Source organism: Magnolia sinica, chromosome 3 (genome assembly GCF_029962835.1).
Source record: "Magnolia sinica isolate HGM2019 chromosome 3, MsV1, whole genome shotgun sequence".
Classification (NCBI taxonomy): domain Eukaryota; kingdom Viridiplantae; phylum Streptophyta; class Magnoliopsida; order Magnoliales; family Magnoliaceae; genus Magnolia; species Magnolia sinica.
The window spans coordinates 100741304-100760443 of NC_080575.1; the positions used below are offsets into that span (position 1 = coordinate 100741304).

General features: G+C 40.3%; 1 protein-coding gene across 2 annotated transcripts in view; it reads left to right on the top strand.

Annotated features, from left to right (window-relative positions):
• Window positions 1-1839: 1839 nt before the first annotated feature.
• Window positions 1840-19140, top strand: part of LOC131240427 (rab GTPase-activating protein 22-like) — a 40516-nt gene continuing 23215 nt past the window's right edge. Inside the window, exons 1-3 of one of the 2 annotated variants that reach the window (XM_058238650.1) lie at window positions 1840-2089; window positions 3031-3120; window positions 15703-15798. In XM_058238650.1, coding sequence (XP_058094633.1) covers window positions 3046-3120; window positions 15703-15798 — 171 coding nt within the window. In that variant the 5' untranslated portion in view covers window positions 1840-2089; window positions 3031-3045. The remainder of the gene's footprint in view (window positions 2090-3030; window positions 3121-15702; window positions 15799-19140) is intronic. The other variant, XM_058238651.1, reaches the window with a different exon arrangement.

Genomic DNA, 19140 nt, shown 5'->3' on the forward strand with positions numbered 1-19140 from the left:
AGAGTACAATTTGGGTGGGTTAGGTTGGCTGAAGGCCAACCTAAGCCCATCCTAGTTTAAAAAGGAACCAAACCATAATCCCATCTACCCATAAATTCCAACCCGAGGTGCCTTGACAAAACCTAACCCACGGTCCTTTCGTATTCAACCCAACCTCAACTTGACCCAAACATATGTGATTATTCCCAACACGACTTGAATTTTCCCAACTTGAACCCAACCTAAATTCAAATCGGGCTGCCAAGTGTAAGACTACAATAATTAGGGGTAAAATTCAGGTGGGTTAGGTCAGTTTAAGGCCAACCCAAGGCCAACCTAGTCCAAAAAGGAACCAACCCACAATCCCATCCGCCTGTAAATTCCAACCGCAGGTGATCGAACATAGCCTAACCCAAGGTCCTCCATACTCGACCCAAACATATATGATCATTCCCAACTCGAATTTTCTAAAACTTGAACTCAACCTAAATCCATATCAAGTTGCCAGGTGTAAGCCTACAATAATTAGGGGTACAATTCAGGTGGGTCAGGTTAGTTGAAGGCCAACCTAGTCTGAAAAGGAACTAACCCATAATCTCATCTGCTCGTAAATTCCAATCACAGGTGCCCGAACAGAACCCAACCCAGGTCCTCCATGCTCAACTAAAACATAAGTGATTATTCCCAACCCGACTTGAATTTTCTCAACCTGAACCCAACCTGTATTCAAATTGGGCTGCCTACAATAATTAGTGGCATAATTCGGGTTGGTTAGATTGGTTTAAGGCCAACCCGAGGCGAGCCTAGCCTAGAAAGGAACCAACCCACAATCCCATCTGCCCATAAATTCCAGCCACGAGTGCCCAAACAGAACCTAACCCAAGGTCCTCCATGCTCAACCCAAACATGCGTGATTATTCCCAACTTGACCTGAATTTTCTCTACCTGAACCCAACCTGTATTCCAATTGGGCTACCAAGTGTAAGCCTACACTTATTAGGGTACAATGCAGGGGTGGGTTAGGTCAGTTGAAAGCTAACCCGAGCCGAACCCAGTCTAAAGAGGAACCAACCTGCAATCCCATCCACCCAAAAGTTCCAACATGAGTTGCCCAACAACACCTCACCCAAGGTCCTCTGTACTCAACCCAACCTCAACTTGACCCAAACATATATAACTATTTCCAACCCAACCTAACCCAACCTGAATTTTCTCAACCTGAACCCAACCCAAAGGCGAGGACCCTGATGACCCGACATTGGGTTAGGTCAATTAGGTTCAAGCTCTAAGGGTAACTAATATTATGCCACACGTGTACAACTTGACTCAGGCATATGTAATTATTTCCAACCTGACCTAACCCAACCCAAAGGCAAGAACTTTGACAACCCAACCTGGTCAAGTTGGTTCAATCGGGTTCGGGCCTTAAGGGTAATTAGAAATAGGCCACACGTGTGCAACTTGACCCAAACATGTATAATTATTTCCTACCCGACCTAATCTGACCTGAATTTTTTCAACCTGAACCCAACGCCTAGGCGAGGACTCTGACAACCCGACCAGGTCGGGTTGGGTCAATCGGGTTCGGGCCCTAAGGATAATTAGAAATATGCCACACGTGTGTAAATTGACTCAAACATATATAATTATTTCTAATCTGACCTAACCCGACCTGAATTTTTTCAACCTGAACCCAACCCAACGGCGAGGACCCTGACAACCCGACCTGGTCGGGTCGAGTCAACCGGGTTCGGGCCCTACGGACAACTATAAATAAGCCACACGTGTACAAACTAAAAACATACACACGTGATATCGTTGTCTAAATCTAAACAGAAACAGTTAAAAATGTCCCGATTTCTCGCCTTTCTTTCTAACGAAACCCATTTCCTTTTTTTCACATTTGCTCTTTTGACTCTTTTTTTTTTTTCCTTTCCTCCCTTGAAATCTCCGGCATCGATCGCTTCCGTACAAGTTCGTTGAAATCCGTTAAATCCCTTGCAGCTCTGTCATCGCGCCCCGCGAAATCCCTACCGTCCGAAAGCACGGGAGAGCCCAGTAACGGCCCGATGACCGTTGTTTAGCTGCATCTGACGAAGCTCAGTTAAAGGTAGAGACCGATAATCGATCCTTTTCTTTATCCTTTCTCTCTTAAGTTGGTATTAGAATCGTTTGGATGTTTTGTTTTTTCATCCTTAAAAATGGAAAATTCGCAAATTTGGGTGATTTTTTAATGATTTTGGTGGTGTAGTTTTCGCTTCTTTCCACAGACTTTTCGTTCAAATTCTCGTGGTTTATGCTTTTTTTTTTTTGTTTTCTTTCTGTAATTGAAGTTTGGGTATGGAAAGTTGAAGTTTTCTTCTTTGAGAATGTGGAGAATAGACAGCGGAAATGGAAGGTTTGAGTTTGTTGTGAAAATTCTGATTTGGGTCTTTTGAGGAAAATATTGGTTGGATATTGAAAATTGACGATTTGGGTTGTTTAGAAAATTTCGATTAGATACAGAAATTGAAATCTGGTAATTGATTCAAGACGGATAATTTCAGATTTTTTTTTTGAAAAGAAAAAAAAATGGTTTTGAAAGTCGGGTTTGCCATGATAAGGGTGATTTTGTAGTAAAAATTGTAACTTTGTTGGCTAGAAACTGTTTCCTAGATATTGAATTTGAAGTTTTAGGCCTTTCGAGAAAATGTAAGTTATATATGGAAGAATAAGGTTTTGCTTTAAGAAATTGTGGATTAGGTGAAGTTTGAAAGATTTAGGTTTGGCATGAAAATTTTGATTAGATATGGAAAATTGAAGGTTTGATTTTTATTTTTATTTTTCTGAAAAAGGTCAGGATATGGAAAGTTGAAGATTTGGGTTTTTCAAGTGAAATTGAAGGTAGTCTGTTGAGAGAATACCTCATATTGTTAGGAAGATATGGATTACCCAGAAAAACGTTGATTTTGTACAGAAGTTTGAAGTTATGTTTGTTGAGGATGTCGATGAGATGTGGGAAATCAAAGATTTGAGAGCCTTATATCAATTAATTGGTTTTTTTTTTATTAGGTTCCGAAAGTTCACATGACAACAGTGACTTTCTATGCAGTGAGACCTGAATGTCAGGATGATGTTCCAAAGACCAAATTCAAGCCCAAGGTAATTTTTAAAACCATTTATTCTCCTATTTATGTTCTGTTATCTCATTCATTTGAAAGTCTGGTTTTAATTTCAGTGTTTTATATTATTTTGTGGGAGGATGTTTAGCTTTACGTTCCATGAAGCATGATGGCTTACTATAATGTAATTGGGTAGGTTGTGAGTAATAGGGTATTTATTTGTTTGCTAAAGACACAAGAAACAGCACCAACTTCATTTATCTCAATCGTATGTTTGTATATCCTGCTTTCCATGATCTTGCAAGTAAATTGAAGTGGTATTGACAACAATGTAATGTGGGTAGAAAACTGAAATTCATTCAATGCAAAATTGAATTTCAAAGTGGGAAATACTCTCATGCAGCTTTCATTTGTTTCTTCTATTTTTCGATCAAATCTGGTATACAAGCCCCCACTTGAATACAACTTGTAAGGAGCAAAGAGACCAGTTGCACTCTCCTTACAAAGGAATTGCCATCTAGGCTTCTCCCATGACATGCTTTCCCGCTGGCAATTCCACTAAGCCTCACCTTAGTGATGGAGACATCAGAGGACCTACTCGGGTGTACTAGAGACGGAGACAACTACCCACAACAACGCAACTTTCTTTATGAATGGGAGATGAGTTCCAGACGAGGCCTGTCGGGTCATTTTGAAGACCTTATATACATTGGATGTGCATAAGTAAGACCCCACTTTGGGATGATGCATGTAGGCTTCTTAAGAGACAATTTTAGTGATAAGATTTTTATTTCGTGTTGATCCGACAGTTGGATATTGTCGATCAGGCCATCGGGTTGCCAAATCTTCTAAATTTGGGCCCTTTGGATTCTGATTTTGCTCTTTTTTTTTTTTTTTGTTATTTTTAGGATTTATTTGATGGTTGAGATTGATAATAAGTGTTTTGGTTTTCTTATTTTGGATGATGACCATTTTACTTAAGTGAGTGGCATAGTTGTAATTATTCTGAATTTTTAATTCCAAAATTTTAATTATAAAAGCATAGGGGGGTAGAGGTCCAATCCTAGTGGTGTTATTAAGAAGAAAGAAAAAAGAGAGAAGATCTCTTGTGTGAAGGAATTTTGCTCATTGTGTTTTAGGGTTTGTGAAAAACTCTCCCTTCCAATTGAATTGTGGAATGGTAGAAGCTTGTTTGGTGGTGTATTCCGCAAGGTACATCCTTCCTCTTTCTCTTCTTCGAAATATATGTGTATATATATATATATATATATATATATATATATATATATATATATATTTCTTATCTTATGTTCATCTTTCCCCTTCCATCACAACCTTCTAAACCCATCAAAACCCCACTCAATTCTCCATCTCTTTCTCCTTTACCTAGACACGTGTGGACCCCCGTTTGGGGTTTTCCCTCTTTGATTTTCCTCCAAAACTCCATAATCCTTAGATCATTTGAATCCTTAAAAACCTTATTCCTAAATCTCCATCCATAAATACAAAACCCTAATGAAAATATGAATTTTTGTGAAACTTTTTCCAAACCAGAATTTTTCTTGCATCATTGTCTATCCTCGTGGTTGTTGTACTACCCATGCTAGATTGGAAGTCCCTACTTTCAAGTGGGTCACTCATAAATTATTTTATATTTTCATGCACCGCATATGTGATAACGTAGGACTTTCGTGTTATAAATTTGAATTGTCGAATATATTATGTGGTTATGTTTGATTTTACATGTTGATTACTAAAATTAATTTGTAAATTGATCTCTCATCTTGTATCCGAGGATAGTTTCCATCATCCTACATCAAATTTGGTATCAGAGACTAGATCTAGCGTAGGGTAGGTGTTTGAAAAAATTCCTATACCCATAGTAGAGCATATAGGTCGCATATACCTTGCTGAATTTTCTGCTTGGGTATTTTTAAAGTCCTATGTAGTTGGAATTTTTAGATTTAGTAACTTTAAGACACATAGTTGTTGAATTTTCAATTTTAGCCTTATTAGAATCATTATAGGGCTGTCTAAATGGTTTAAGGTACTAAGGGTCATCATACATAGAGCACATGTGCATCATATAGTATTATATCGATCGCCGTCAAATCTGATTTTTTTTTTTTTTGCACCGCACCGCATTCATCATATAGTACACATTGAGATAGGTTGTTAACGCAGGACTGATGCATGAACCAAGTAACATGTGAGATCAAGTAACAGAATTAAGACAATTAACAAATAAACACAAGCATTGCCATAATTATTACGAATCCCATTAAAACTAAAAGAACATCATGCATAATCCTAACATAAGTTACCAACACCATCACACAAGATCATTAAATAAAATGAAACTAGGATCTAATGGATGTAGGGACATCTAATTAGCATAGGATATAGTCTATTTCAAAATAAAAAACCTAATACAACCTAGGGTAAAAAATTAGGGTTTGAGTAATTTGGGAAAGTAGGAAAATTAGGGATTTTAACTTTAGGGTCAGGGTTTTGAGAATAGAAGAAAGGGGTTTTGATATAAGAATGCTGGAAAGCCAAAGAGGGCAAGGTGTGGCCGTACAAGCCAACCCGAAGGATTCACATGTGTGGCCGTATGGTCACACGTGTGGCGTGTGATGGATGGGTTAGGTCGGTTAGGGTTTGGGATCGTGGATAGGTAAAGGAAAGATGGGTTTATGAAAAGATAAAGGCTTATGATGGGAGAATCGAAGAATTTGAAGAAAATACCTTGATGGAAGAGAAGAGAAGGTGATGTAGGGATAGATGGAGACCTCGCACTTTCGTTGATGGAGATTAGCCTCGCACCAATCTCCCTTCCAAATCGCATGGAAGTATCTTTAAATCGCATGGAGATGGAAGAAGAGAGCAAGAGCTTCTCTCTCTCTTTAAAAAAAAATAAATAAATCACAAAATCAAATGAGGGAGAGGTTCACACGCCCACACTCTTTTATAATTTCAAGAAAGTTCAAAAATTACAATAAGCACCTGTTTTGTGAAATTTGACAAAAAGAACCTTAATCTAACTAAAATCAACTAAAAACACTCATAATGGTGTCCAAATATAACATAAACAAAACTAAATCCTATAAGCTAGTAAAATTTAAGAAAAACTAGTGTGGATGCTTCATGATCAATGGCCCGATCACGTGATCCAACGGCTCGATTGTCACGTCCATCCAATCTAATGATCTGGATCACTCCATAAAGCAGCCCATGTGCATCTTCTTAGTATGGGGTCTTCCAGATAGTCACATATGCACATGGGGTCCTCAGCATGATTATGGATACTCGCTTAGCCACAGGGAAATCAGTGTGGCCCGCCTCCTCTGATACGTATGCAAGAGTGTACATGACATGATGTCCTCATCAGTTGTCTCTCATTAGGGTCGTTTAGTGTATGCAAACGTGAACAGGTCGTGGTTTTGGTCTACTCCCCACCATGAACTTGGATCAGATTCCCGAGGCTCTCGAAAAGATTAACTGCCGTTTGATGGACATTGAGATGCACAATAAGACCACTACCGCGCAATTGACTGCCAACAATCAGTGTATCATGCGGATAGAAGCTACCTCTCACGGTACCCCCGACACCGGGGAAGACCACCAATTTCAGCAGGAGAGCCTGCGAATGAGCACCTAATTGAGCAAGGTCCAATCCCAGTAGAGCCCATTAGGGGTCGTAATAGGAACTTTGGTCAGGGAGTAAGTCATGTAGGACCGCACGCCCACGTACCTCCTAGAGACTTGCGGAATCATTACAACCCTGAGGAAAGGGTTATGAAGAGCGTCAAAGTCGATGCTCCCAGTTTTGATGGTCGCTTGAACCCGAAGCATTTCCTTGATTGGCTAGCTGACATAGACCACTTCAAGTGGCATGATATGTCAGATCGCCATCGAGCGAGGTTCGCTAAGATGAAGTTGACGAGTCAAGCCAAGTTGTTCTGGACGAATACAGAATAAAAGGCAGAGTGGCGAGGAGATGAACCCATTACATCATGGGTTGAGATGAAAGAACTTCTTAAAGAAAAATATGTCTCGCTCTCCTAACGTGATCGCCTATTGGACCAATGACAGTCCTTGAGTCAATGATCGATGTCTGTATCGAATTACATCGAGAGATTCAAAGAGTACATGATGTGATGTGATGTAGACGAGTCACCTGCTGTGACCTTGTCTTGTTTGAGGATGGGCCTGTGCCTTGAGATTAGGCGTGAACTCATTCCTCATGATGTTGGTACGCTAGCGGAGGCCTACCTTAGGGTAGAGGATCTTGAATGATACCTAGTGCAACCGACCGTGAAGCGGTTTGGGTCTCGTAATTCCAGTGACAGGGTTGCTCCCTAGGGAGCCAAACCAAATCCTGAACTGGTTGATGGGGACATCACGCGCATACGCAAGCTCCCCCTACGTATGTACGCAAGGAGGAGGGCCCCACTATCGATCTGGATCGATGACGACGTCTAGGGAGGGCCTCCTAATTAGAGGACTACGTTTTGATTCCTTAGAGTGGAATCGATCGTCATGTGAATCCCACCATGGGTTCTCATGATCGTTGCCTACCATTCTAAACGATCTAATACTTTGAGTTTTGGTTATTAGTGTTATTAAAAACATTATGAACAATTTAGTTTACTTTGATTAGTTGTTATTTTTGATTACTTTATCTCTAAGTAATAGGTTGCGCACATGGCGCGAGTTTTGGGGTATAGAATTTTATTATAAATAGGTCCCCATTGTAGTCTTTTTTCTCATGGAAATGATTAATAAAATTTTGCGTTTTCCTGCTTCTCTAATTCTTTGAGTTGTGAAAACCTAATTGGGTGCGAAATCCTCCATTCTTCGAAGGGCTAGCTACCGTGGTGCGAAGCCACACCATCCTAAATCGCTCCCATCTCCTACCCTCTATATTCTTCATCTCCTACAGCCATCCCCTCATCAAATCCACCTACGTTTGCGGCTAATCTTTCCCCTACAGTAGATTTCCAGAATCTGGCCCTGCAGGAAGGCTGAAACTTCGGCGGAGCACCGTATTCAAACCGACATCTGTTTGACCTGAAATTTGGAGGGAAGGTGGCTCATCCCTGGCCAATCAGGCCCTAGCTGGCCGATTCCAGATTCGTGGGCCCCACACACGTGCTGGCTGCCATGCACACGTGCGTCAAGCAGGTTTGCTGTTCACACGTGCGGGTTGATCACAGGTTCCTTCTCGTCTTTATTTCACTCCTCTTTCGCATTGTTTCCATAACCTTAGCCCTAGATCATCTCAAAACCCCAAGTTCTATTTCACTTTTGAAACCCTAGGTTTTCCCGAATTGAAGCGTGAGAATCCCTTGGATTGGGAAATAATCCTTTGCATGTGTGGATGAATCTACCATCCTTTGAGCATTGTTTGGTCTATAATTTTTAATTGATTCAGCCCTAACATGTGTAGGCTTGGACCCTCGTAGATTCCCCTTGTTGAAAGCTTGACTTCTATGTGGGATGTGGAATTTTTTTTGTGATTGTTTTAAAATTAGTGTGATTGAAAGCTTGAAATCTTGCATATCATATTTAATTTTCATGTCCTGCATCACTGGTGCTCCCACCTATAACAAAGATGTTAAAGGTAAGGGTCTAGTCAGCACTACTTCAAAGGGAAGTGAGCACATGTAGTCTTTTCGTTGCAATGGTTATGGTCACCTCGCAAAGGAATGCCCAAACAAGGAAATAGGTAAAGCTCTTATGATAAATGAGGCAGATGAGGATGACGAGAACAATTGTGACATAGAGGAACATGAGCCTGATATTGGTGCTAGTGATGATGAATTTGATGATCAGGAGACCTACACTCTCGCAGTAGTCAGATGCGCCTTTGTCCAAGATAAAGAAAATGATGATTGGCGTAAGAACACGATCCTTTACACTTATACCAAGTGTGGAGAAAAGAATTGTATAGTGATCGTGGACAGTGGCAGTTGTGCCAACGTGGTCTCTACTAGCACCCTGAGCGGACTGGGCTTGAAAGTTGAGTCTCACCCTCAGCCCTACAGAGTGTCGTGGGTTGATGAGTCCTCCATTCCGGTCTCACAACGATGTTATATCCCCATCCAGCTTGGGTCGTATAAGGATTCGTTGTTTTGCGATGTAGTTCCCATGGATGTCGGCCACATCATCTTGGGTAAGCCTTGGTTATTTGACTTGGACGTTACAAAATTCGGTCACTCGAATATTTGTACATTTGTGTTTTAGGGTAAGAAAATTAGATTGAGTCCTCTTCCACCCAAGAGCATACCGGAAAAGAAGGAGATCACCTAGAAGGGTAATCTTGGAACTTTGAGGAAGCCCAAACCTAAGTCTCTTCATATCATTAGTGCAAAAGAATTTGAAAGAGACTAGGAAAGATTCAGAGGTGTATACCCTCGTGACTAGAGAGGCTACCCCCTAGGTTGGTGTAGAGTTGCCTAGTGAGGTGATTTCAGTGATGGATGAGTTTAGTGATGTCTTTCCTGACAACCTCCTGGATGAGCTTCCACCTATGAGGGACATCTAGCATGTCATTGATTTAGTCCCTGGGTCGTCTCTCCCAAACCTTCTTCATTACAGAATGAACCCCACAGAGCATGAAGAACTCAAGAAGCAAGCTGATGAGCTTCTTAGGAAATGATTCATTCAGGAGATCATGAGTCCATGTGCCGTGCCCGCCCTTCTAACACCCAAGAAGGATGGCACGTGATGTATGTGTGTGCATAGCAGGGCCATCAACAAAATTATCATTAAGTACCAGTTTCCTATACTGCGTCTCGATATGTTGGGCATGATAGCCAATGCCATAATTTTCTCCAAAATAGACCTCAAGACTGGGTATCATTAAGATCCATATTCACCAAGTGATGAGTGGAAAACGGCCTTCAAGATGTGTCTAGTAATGCCTTTTGGGCTGACCAATGACCCAAGTACATTTATACGGGTGATAACCCAAGTGTTGAGACCCTTCATACGAAAATTCTTAGTCATGTACTTTGATGACATCCTTATTTATAGCATGACCAAGGAACAACACCTTCACCACTTGAGGCAAGTGTGTGGGATCCTTAGGGCAGAGAAGTTATATGCCAACCTCAAGAAGTGTTTGTTTTTGTCTAGTAATGTCATCTTCTTAGGTTTTATTGTGTCATCTGAGGGCATGTGTGCGGATCCCGAGAAAGTTAAGGCCATAATTAATTGGCCTGAGCCGCGTAATATTCATGAGGTGCATAGGTTCCACAGCTTAGCCACCTTTTATCGACAGTAAATTAGAGGGTTTAGTTCCATCATGGCTCCTATTACCGATTGCATTAAAAAGGGGAGTTCCAATGGACTAAAGTAGCCTCTGGGTCATTCAAGGAGATTAAGGTCATGACTAAAGCTCATGTCATACGACTTTCAGATTTTTCCAAGGCTTTTGAGGCCGCTTGTGATATGTCTGGTGTAGGTATAGGTGGAGTGCTTAGTCAGGAAGGGCACCTTGTTGCTTTCTTCAGCGAAAAATTGAATGAAGCGAAACAAAAATATTCTACCTATGACAAGGAATTTTATGTGGCAGTGCAGTCCTTGCGCCATTGGCGACATTATCTATTACCGCAAGAGTTTGTCTTATTTTCTGATCATGAGGCTTTGTGCTATCTCAACTCACAAAAGAAGTTGAACCCAAGGCATGCCAAGTAGGTCCAATTTCTCCAGGAGTACACTTTTGTGTTGAAGCACAAGGTTGGGGTTGAAAATAAACCTGCCAATGCATTGAGTCGTAGGGTTGCGTTACTCCACTCCATGAGCGTTGAAGTCACTGGGTTTGAGCATTTAAAAGAAGATTATCCTAGTTGCCCACATTTTGGGGAGGTGTACGTATTGTTGTTAGATGGTCAGTATAGGGGTAGTAGTGAGTTTGTCCTGGTCAGTGAGTTTTTGTTTAGAGGTGATGAATTGTATATGCCTCGTACATCCCTCTGTGACTTTCTTGTTTGGAAGCTTCATGTCGGAGGGATAGCTGGTCATTTTGGGCATGACATGACTATTTTCCTTGTAGAGGAGAGCTTTTATTGGCCAAGTCTCAAGTGAGACGTGGCTAACATTATAGGGCAATGTAGGACTTGTCAGCTAGCAAAGTAGAGGAAGCAAAACACCGGTTTATATACACTTTTGCTAATCCCCCATGCCCCATGGGTTGATAATAGCATGGATTTCGTGCTTGGGCTCCACAAGACAATTAAAAAACACGATTCCATTTGTTGTAGTTGTGGACCGTTTTTAAAAAATGGCTCACTTTCGCCCATGTTTTAAAACATCTAATGCCACCGATGTGGCAAAGATATTCTTTGAGGAGATAATTCGTCTACATGGTTTGTCGAAGACCATTGTGTCAAATCGAGATGTGTGGTTTATGAGTTATTTTTGAAAAGCTCTATGACACATGATGGGGACTAAGTTATAGTTCTCTTCGGCATGCCATCCTCAAATTGATAGTTAGACGAAGGTTATCAATCGAAGCTTAGGCAATTTGCTACAATGTCTGGTGGGAGACCATATTAGGATCTGGGATGCGGTTTTGCCCATAACCGAGTTTGTATACATCAATTCCATCAATAGGTCCGCAGGAATGAGTCCATTTGAGATAGTATTTGGGTACAAGCCTAGAACGCATGTAGATCTCATAACCATGTCCGTTTCACAAAGGCCATTTGAGTTCGCAGACGCATTTGCATGGCATATTCATGATTTGCATAGTGAGATCAAGAAGCACATTAATGTCAGTAATCAACATCAATGTTGTCGAATCGCATATGCCTATGTGCATATGTGATCGCACAATTGCATATGCCTATGCGCATATGTGATCGCACAATCGCATATGCGACCACATATTTAAAAAAAAAAAATCAAAAAATTAAATTATATATATATATATATATATATAGGGAAAAGGTACTATGCGCTCGACCTCACGAGTCCATCCCATGAGGTTGAGCTGTGTGGGCCCCACCGTGATGCGTTTCGAACATCTACCCCATCAGTCAGATGCACCATTCCATCGTGGGCCTAAGTCTCAAAAATCAAGTCAATCCATTACTTGTGTGGGCCACACCACATACAGAATTGGGGAGGGGCCGTGCACCATTAAAACATTCATAATCATTTTTTGGGCCCACCGAGATTTGGTTTGCAAATCCAGCCTATCCATTATGTGTGTCCCACTTGGATGAGGGTTCAGACCAAGTTTCAGCAGCATTCAAAACTCATGTGGGCCCCACCAAGTGCTTTTATATGTTTTAACGGTGTCTTCACATGATTTTAAATGGTATGGCCCACCTGAGTTCCGTATACGGCTGATTTTTGGGATATCCCATAATTTAGAGGGGACCCATCAAATGCACGGTGTTGATGGTCGACACGCATCACGGTGGGGCCCACACAGCTCGACCTCATGGGAGCTTATCGTGAGGTCGAGCGCATAGTACCTATATATATATATATATGGAAATTTTCTAAGTTTATAGATAACTAATTTTACATATTTAAAATACATTTGAGAGAGAAAATTAATTAAACATCAAATCATCGACATTCAATAATGTAGTTAACAAGAAGTAACAACAAAATCAACAAGCTATTTATTTATTATTGTAGAAAATCAACAAGCTATCTTCCTTGAAACTTAAAAGTGCTTGAATCTTGATCTTCCAACTTCCAAGAGAGAGACATTGTAAGAGAGAGAGAGAGAGAGAGAGAGAGAGAGAGAGAGAGAGAGAGAGAGAGAGAGAGACCTCTTGTAATTAAGAAATGTAAGAGAAGAAGAGAGTTAGAGAGTTTTGGAGTGAGAATATTGCAAATGGATGAGATTTAGAAGTGCCTTTCTACAGGCAAAATGTTGTTTTTGTTTTTTTTTTTCCAAAAAATAAAATAAATTAAAAATTAATTTGCCACGGTCGGGTCAATATGCGATCGCATACATTGCATATGCGATCACATATTTTCGCATATGTGCCATGATTACATATGCAATTTGCATATGGATATGCGCATATGCGGTCGCACATGACAACACTGATCAACAGTATAAATCTCTGCAGATTCACACCGTAGGTTTAAGGAGCTTTAGGTTGATGACTACGTTATAGTCCGCATTAGGCCTGAACAGTTCCCATAGGGAACTGTGAGGAAATTGCATGCCCATAGTGCAGGTCCATATAAAATTTTGACAAGAGTGGGCTGTAATGCGTATGTGGTGGATCTTCCATCTGACATGGACATTAGTACAACATTCAATGTGGAGGACCTTGTGTGTGTTACAGACCCACACATCTATCTTCTAGCCCTCCTGCAAACCTTTCTCCTATCCCAGATGATGGTGTACCTGACCCATCCCCAACCCATGGCCTTTACCAGACTTTACTTTCCACACATTGCCTTCTCTTCCATCACTACCTGGTTGGAAAGAAGAGATCGAGGATTTTTTGGACCACCAAGCGGTCTCTAACTGCCATGGAGGATATTAGAAATACCTCGTGAAGTGGAAGAATAGGCCGGAGTTAAACAACACTTGGATTATAGACGCAGAGTTCCAACACATTGATCTTGACCCTTTGAGCGTTATCACAGCTTTATTTTGCCAGTGGTGAATTCTTCTTAGCTGGGGAGAATTGATGGGGATATCAGAGGACCTACTCGGGTGTACCGGAGACGGAGACGACCACCTACATCAGCAAAACTTTCTTCGTGTATAGGAGATGAGTTCCAGATGGGGTCCGTTAGGCCATTTTGAAGACCCCACATGTATTGGACGTGCATCAGGAAGACTCCATTTTAGGATGATGCATGTGGATTGCTTAGGAGACCATTTTAGTTGTATGATTTTTATTTTGTGTCGATCCGACCATTGGATCTTGTCGATCAGGCTATCGGGCCATCAGATCTTGCAGATCTAGGTCCCTTGGACTCTAATCTTGATCTCGTTTCCTTTATGTTTTTTTATTATTTTTAAGATTTATTCGACGGTTGAGATTGATAATAAGTGTTTTAATTTTCTTATTTTGGATGATGGGCCATTTCACTTAAGTGAGTGGCATAGTTGTAATTATTCCAAAATTTTAATTATAAAAACACTAGGGGGTGGAGGTCCAACCTTAGTAGTGTTACTGAGAAGAAAGAAAAAAGAGAAGCTCTCTTGTGTGAAGGATTTTTTCTTCTTGTGTTTTAAGGTTTGTGAAAAACCCTCCATTCCAATTAAATTGTGGAAGGGTAGAAGCTTGTTTGGTGGTGGATTCCCTAAGGTACATCATTCCTCTTCTCTTCTTCAAAAGGTATTCTTTTTCTTCTCGTCTTCCTCCTTCCCCTTCCATTACAACCTTCTAAACTCATCAAAATCTCACTCAATCCTCCCTATCTTTCTTCTCCTTTACCTAGACACGTGTGGGCCCCTGTTTGGGGTTTTCCCTCTTTGATTTTCCTCAAAACTCCTAATCCCTAGATCCTTTGAATCCTTAAAAACCCCATTCCTAAATCTCCATTCATGAATACAAAACCCTAATGAAAATATGAATTTTTGTGAAACTTACCCCAAACCAGAATTTTGCTTGCATCTTTGTCTATCCACGTGATTGTTGCACTACCCACGCTAGATTGAAAGTCCCTACGTCCAAGTGGGCCACTCTTGAATTATTTTATATTTTCGTGCACCGTGTATGTGATAATGTAGGACTTTCGTGTTATAAATCTGAATTGTTGAATCTATTATATGGTTATGTTTGATTTTACATGTTGATAGGTGAAATTAATGTGTAAATTGATCACTTATCTTGCATCCTAGGATAGTTTCCATCATCCAGTATCCCAGGATAGTTTCCATCATCATATATCCTAGCATACAAATTCAATTAATCCATCCACATGTGGTGGTGGTTTATCTTTTCAAAACCACTCCATTTGTTATTCTTCCTCATCCATTTATTCACAGCTTGGAATCACAATGGGCATAACATGTTCGGGAAGCAGGTTTCCTATCTTAATTTCTTCTTTCCTCTTTCAAACTTCCATTTGCAGCTCCTTTTGGTCCTCGAACAATATCTGGCTCTCGCTTCACTCGAAATGCATTACATTGAGACTTGATGATGTAAAGCCATTGAATTTGAGGTCTCCCCTTGAATTCTATGATCTCGATGCGTATGCATGTCTTAAATGTCAGGAATCCTATGTACATGTTATGTAAGCCATTCTTGATTATAATATTGAAATAAATCTTCAAAAAGAAAAAGAAAAAAGAGAGTATAATATTGAAATAGAACAAGTCTGCCTCACTGTTATATAAATTAGAAAAAAAAAAGTCCATCTCAATGTCATGTGTGGTCTTGTAATCGTTATGCATTTTCCTTGAATGACAGGAACTATATTGTAGGTATTTGAATTCCCATTGCCGGATACCTTTTAGAATAAAGATTCAAGCATTTTCTGGAAGGTTTTAAAGTTACCATGATGCTTTAGTGTCCCACTGAAAATCTGCTATTTTCTGCACATTAGCTTCTCTTTTAAGGTCTTATTGACATGCTTATGAGACTCCTGAACAGATTTATGACCTCGCTCTCTATTTATTCAGCCTGGAAAAACTCTTAGTGCAAGAAGGTGGCATGCTGCATTTTCTGAAGAAGGTTATTTGGATATCGCAAAAGTGCTAAGCCGAATTCAACGTGGAGTAAGTTTCTTCAATGTTTAGACCTTTAGTCCATGGAAGCTCATGCTAATTCTGATTTCTGAGACATTGAACAATGAAACTGTAGATTGAAACACTGTGTGTATGGTATGAACTGCCTAAAGAAGACTTCTTGATAGGCAATCAACCAAAGACTATCAATTATTGCATCTAACAGTTTCAATTAACAAAACATGTATTAATGGAAATGTTTTTCAACTGTAAGAGTGAATATTACCTTGTTAAAGCATATGATAAGATTTGTAATGAATGGTTCAGCAATACAAACAACTTAGAAGATCTAACTGGGACCATATTTTGATACTAGATCTATTCAATAGATCGGAATGGTCATTAACTCTTTTTTACCAGTATCAAGATTCTAGACACCATAATTTTGGCATGTAAAATGACAACTGATAATTTTTATTTTTTTTTCCATCTCATTACAACATATTGATGTTGACATTGTGATACTTACATTCCTTTATGATTGAACTTAGAACATGTGAAACAGCAGATCCCTCGCTTGTTTCGACAAGTTTGAGATCCTGCTGTAAGTCTTAATTAGTGTGATCATCTGCATTTGCATATTGTTGACAATTAGCAAGAAGGATGAGGAAAATAAGATGATTGCTCGTAGTGAGTTATAGCAAGTGAAAAATGAGTATGTGCTATGATATCTGAATATGGCTGTATATAACAGTACATACTGTCAAAAATCCCATTAAGACAATGGGGATCTCCTATTCTCTTCCAAAGACAGATTTCAATTGAGATTCTTACTGCAAGACGACTCAAGTATTGCCATTTACTGATTACCACAGGATGAACGATTAACAAATTTCAATGTTTTCAAGTTCCCCTTTTGTCCTGTATATAGAGATTTTGTGGTCTCTTTTCACAAGAGTCATCTACCATCCAGTGAAGGTAAATGACAACATCCCTGAACTTCTGTTGCTCCCCTTGGACTTTGCATTTCAACCTTGTGTTGCACCCCCCTGGACTTCACATTGCTTCCCTTGGACCTTGTGTTGTGTCCCTTGACTTTGCATTTTGGTTGATATTAACCCTCAATCTTTCTTTACTGGTAATTTGTATTCAAACTTCAACTGTCATTTGTGTTTCCTTTGTTTGTTGGGCCATGTGCCATGCATCACAATATGCACCATGCCCTTCAGGATTGTGCCATGTGCTATGCATCGCACACCATGCACCATGCGGCATGTGCCATATGCCAAGCATCGTGTTCCATGTGGTATATGTCATGCATCACATGCTGTGCACTGTGTGCATTGTCCCAGGCAGCCATATGGCCACATGTGCCAACATCTCCCACTTGGCCACTGAAGCTTATCTGCAATGATCACCATAGGCTTCCCATATTGCTTCTCCATAATATGGGACTTCAATATCTTTTCCCCATCTTTTCGCCAAGTATGGATAATCCATGTTAACATTTTTTTTTTCTTTTAAAAAAAATGGTATTCCCCATGTTAACACCACGTGGTCTACTTGCAGGTTTACTTATGTATTATTTACCCAATTTGGATTACCCCGTCTCATCCCAAATCTGGTTATATGTTCTTTTGCCCAAGTCTGTAATGTATCAACCTATGTCTAAACCATGGTCCACTTCCCAATCTGGCCGTCTTGGCCCTAATGGCCTACTAGTCACTTTAGATCTCCATACTGCTACTCCATTCCTGGATGCTACCTATGCTTAATGACTTACAGTCATTAGAATCTCTGCTGCTCAGCATGTATGCCCAAGTCTAGATTGCTCCCATGTTTCTCCATTAGTAGTTCTTAAGGGTCCAATTTGTTTAAAACATATCCTAGCTTGAGGGCTTTCGCCCACATAGGGACTTCTTTAACTGAAAGCCTGAAATACTTTTTCTTCCAACCCTTTGATTTCAAACCCTTCCGATTGTTTCATGTAGATGTCTTTATTAAGATCTCCATGTAGGAATGTAGTCTTTATACACTGCTCCTTCTCTAAAGTGGTTTGGTTGGGTATTCTTCGATTGGCGGGCATTTGCTGGGTGATGTCTAGTTCTATTGATTGTCTTTTTAGAACTTGGCATGAGGGAGGGGGAGGATCTTATGACTGCATCGAATGGAGGCTGCCTCTGCTCGCTTTGCTGTGGCCTATCTGGTTGGAAAGAATCAATTGTTGCTTTTGGAACCAGAGGTGTCCTTCAGGCAGGGTCCTCAATCGGGCTTTTTTGTATGTATCGGAGTGGGCAGGCTGAGTTCCTGTTTTTGGGTCTTTTTGTGGGCATTTTGGTTGTATTTTCTCTTTCTTTCTTTTTGTTTTTTGGTTTTTGGTTTTGTTTTATTTGTTGTTCTGTTTTCTTTTTGGCTGTTTGACCCTAATAACATTGCTTCATCCTTCAAAAAATAAAATTAAATTTGTAGCTTTGACATCACTTGGAATAGCTCCAAATCATGCTATGCAAGCAAAACAATCAATATTCTTAGCGATAAGAATTCCACAAGGGAGTATGTGCTCGAATAGAATATTCCAGGCTTTGAATAATTCCCTGGGCAACTCATCTTGCTTTTTAGTTATCCAAGGAGCCTTTCACCTTGTGCTCTCTCTTGAGGACCCATTTATAGCCTATTGGCTTTTTGTCCTCGAGGAGATCTGTCAATGTCTATACTTCATTTGTTTTTTCGGTATGGTATTCAGTTCTTCTCTCATTGCCTTAGGCCATTTCAGAAAATCAGATGCACTTGTGACCTCTTCATGACTAGTAGGATCTTTTGACATAGGTCGATGTAAATGAATTATCATTCCTTTTTCCTTATTTAGAAAATCATAAAAATTCACTGAGCTATTAGATCACTCCTCTTTCTACCATTCTCAGCCGTCGTAGCTTTTTCATCATTTTCCTTCCCTCCTTGAGGTACATCAATCACTAGATGTCATATTATCGATGCACTTTCATCTTCTCTTACCCTATACTCTATTTAATGCATCACTTTCATCAAATGACTTGAATTCAAACTTCAACCATCATTTATGTTTCTTTTGTGCATTGCTAATGCAGGGGTATTTTCACACCGGGCTTGAGTGGGGTTGTCCGTGGGATGCAGAGGCACACTCGGGGTGGGCGGACCATGTGAGGCGGGTGGCTCGTGTGAGGCGGGCCTAACCCGTGTGAGGCAGGTGGCTAGTGTGAGGCGGTACCCATGTGATTTTGGGGCCCATGAGGGCGATTCAGCCGAGGTCCTAACCCATGAGATGTGGGGCCTGGGCTATGAGATAAATGGATTAATTCGCCATGCTCTATCAGTTCGAGCTTTTAGAGCAAATGGTTAATTGTCCTCCATCAAAGA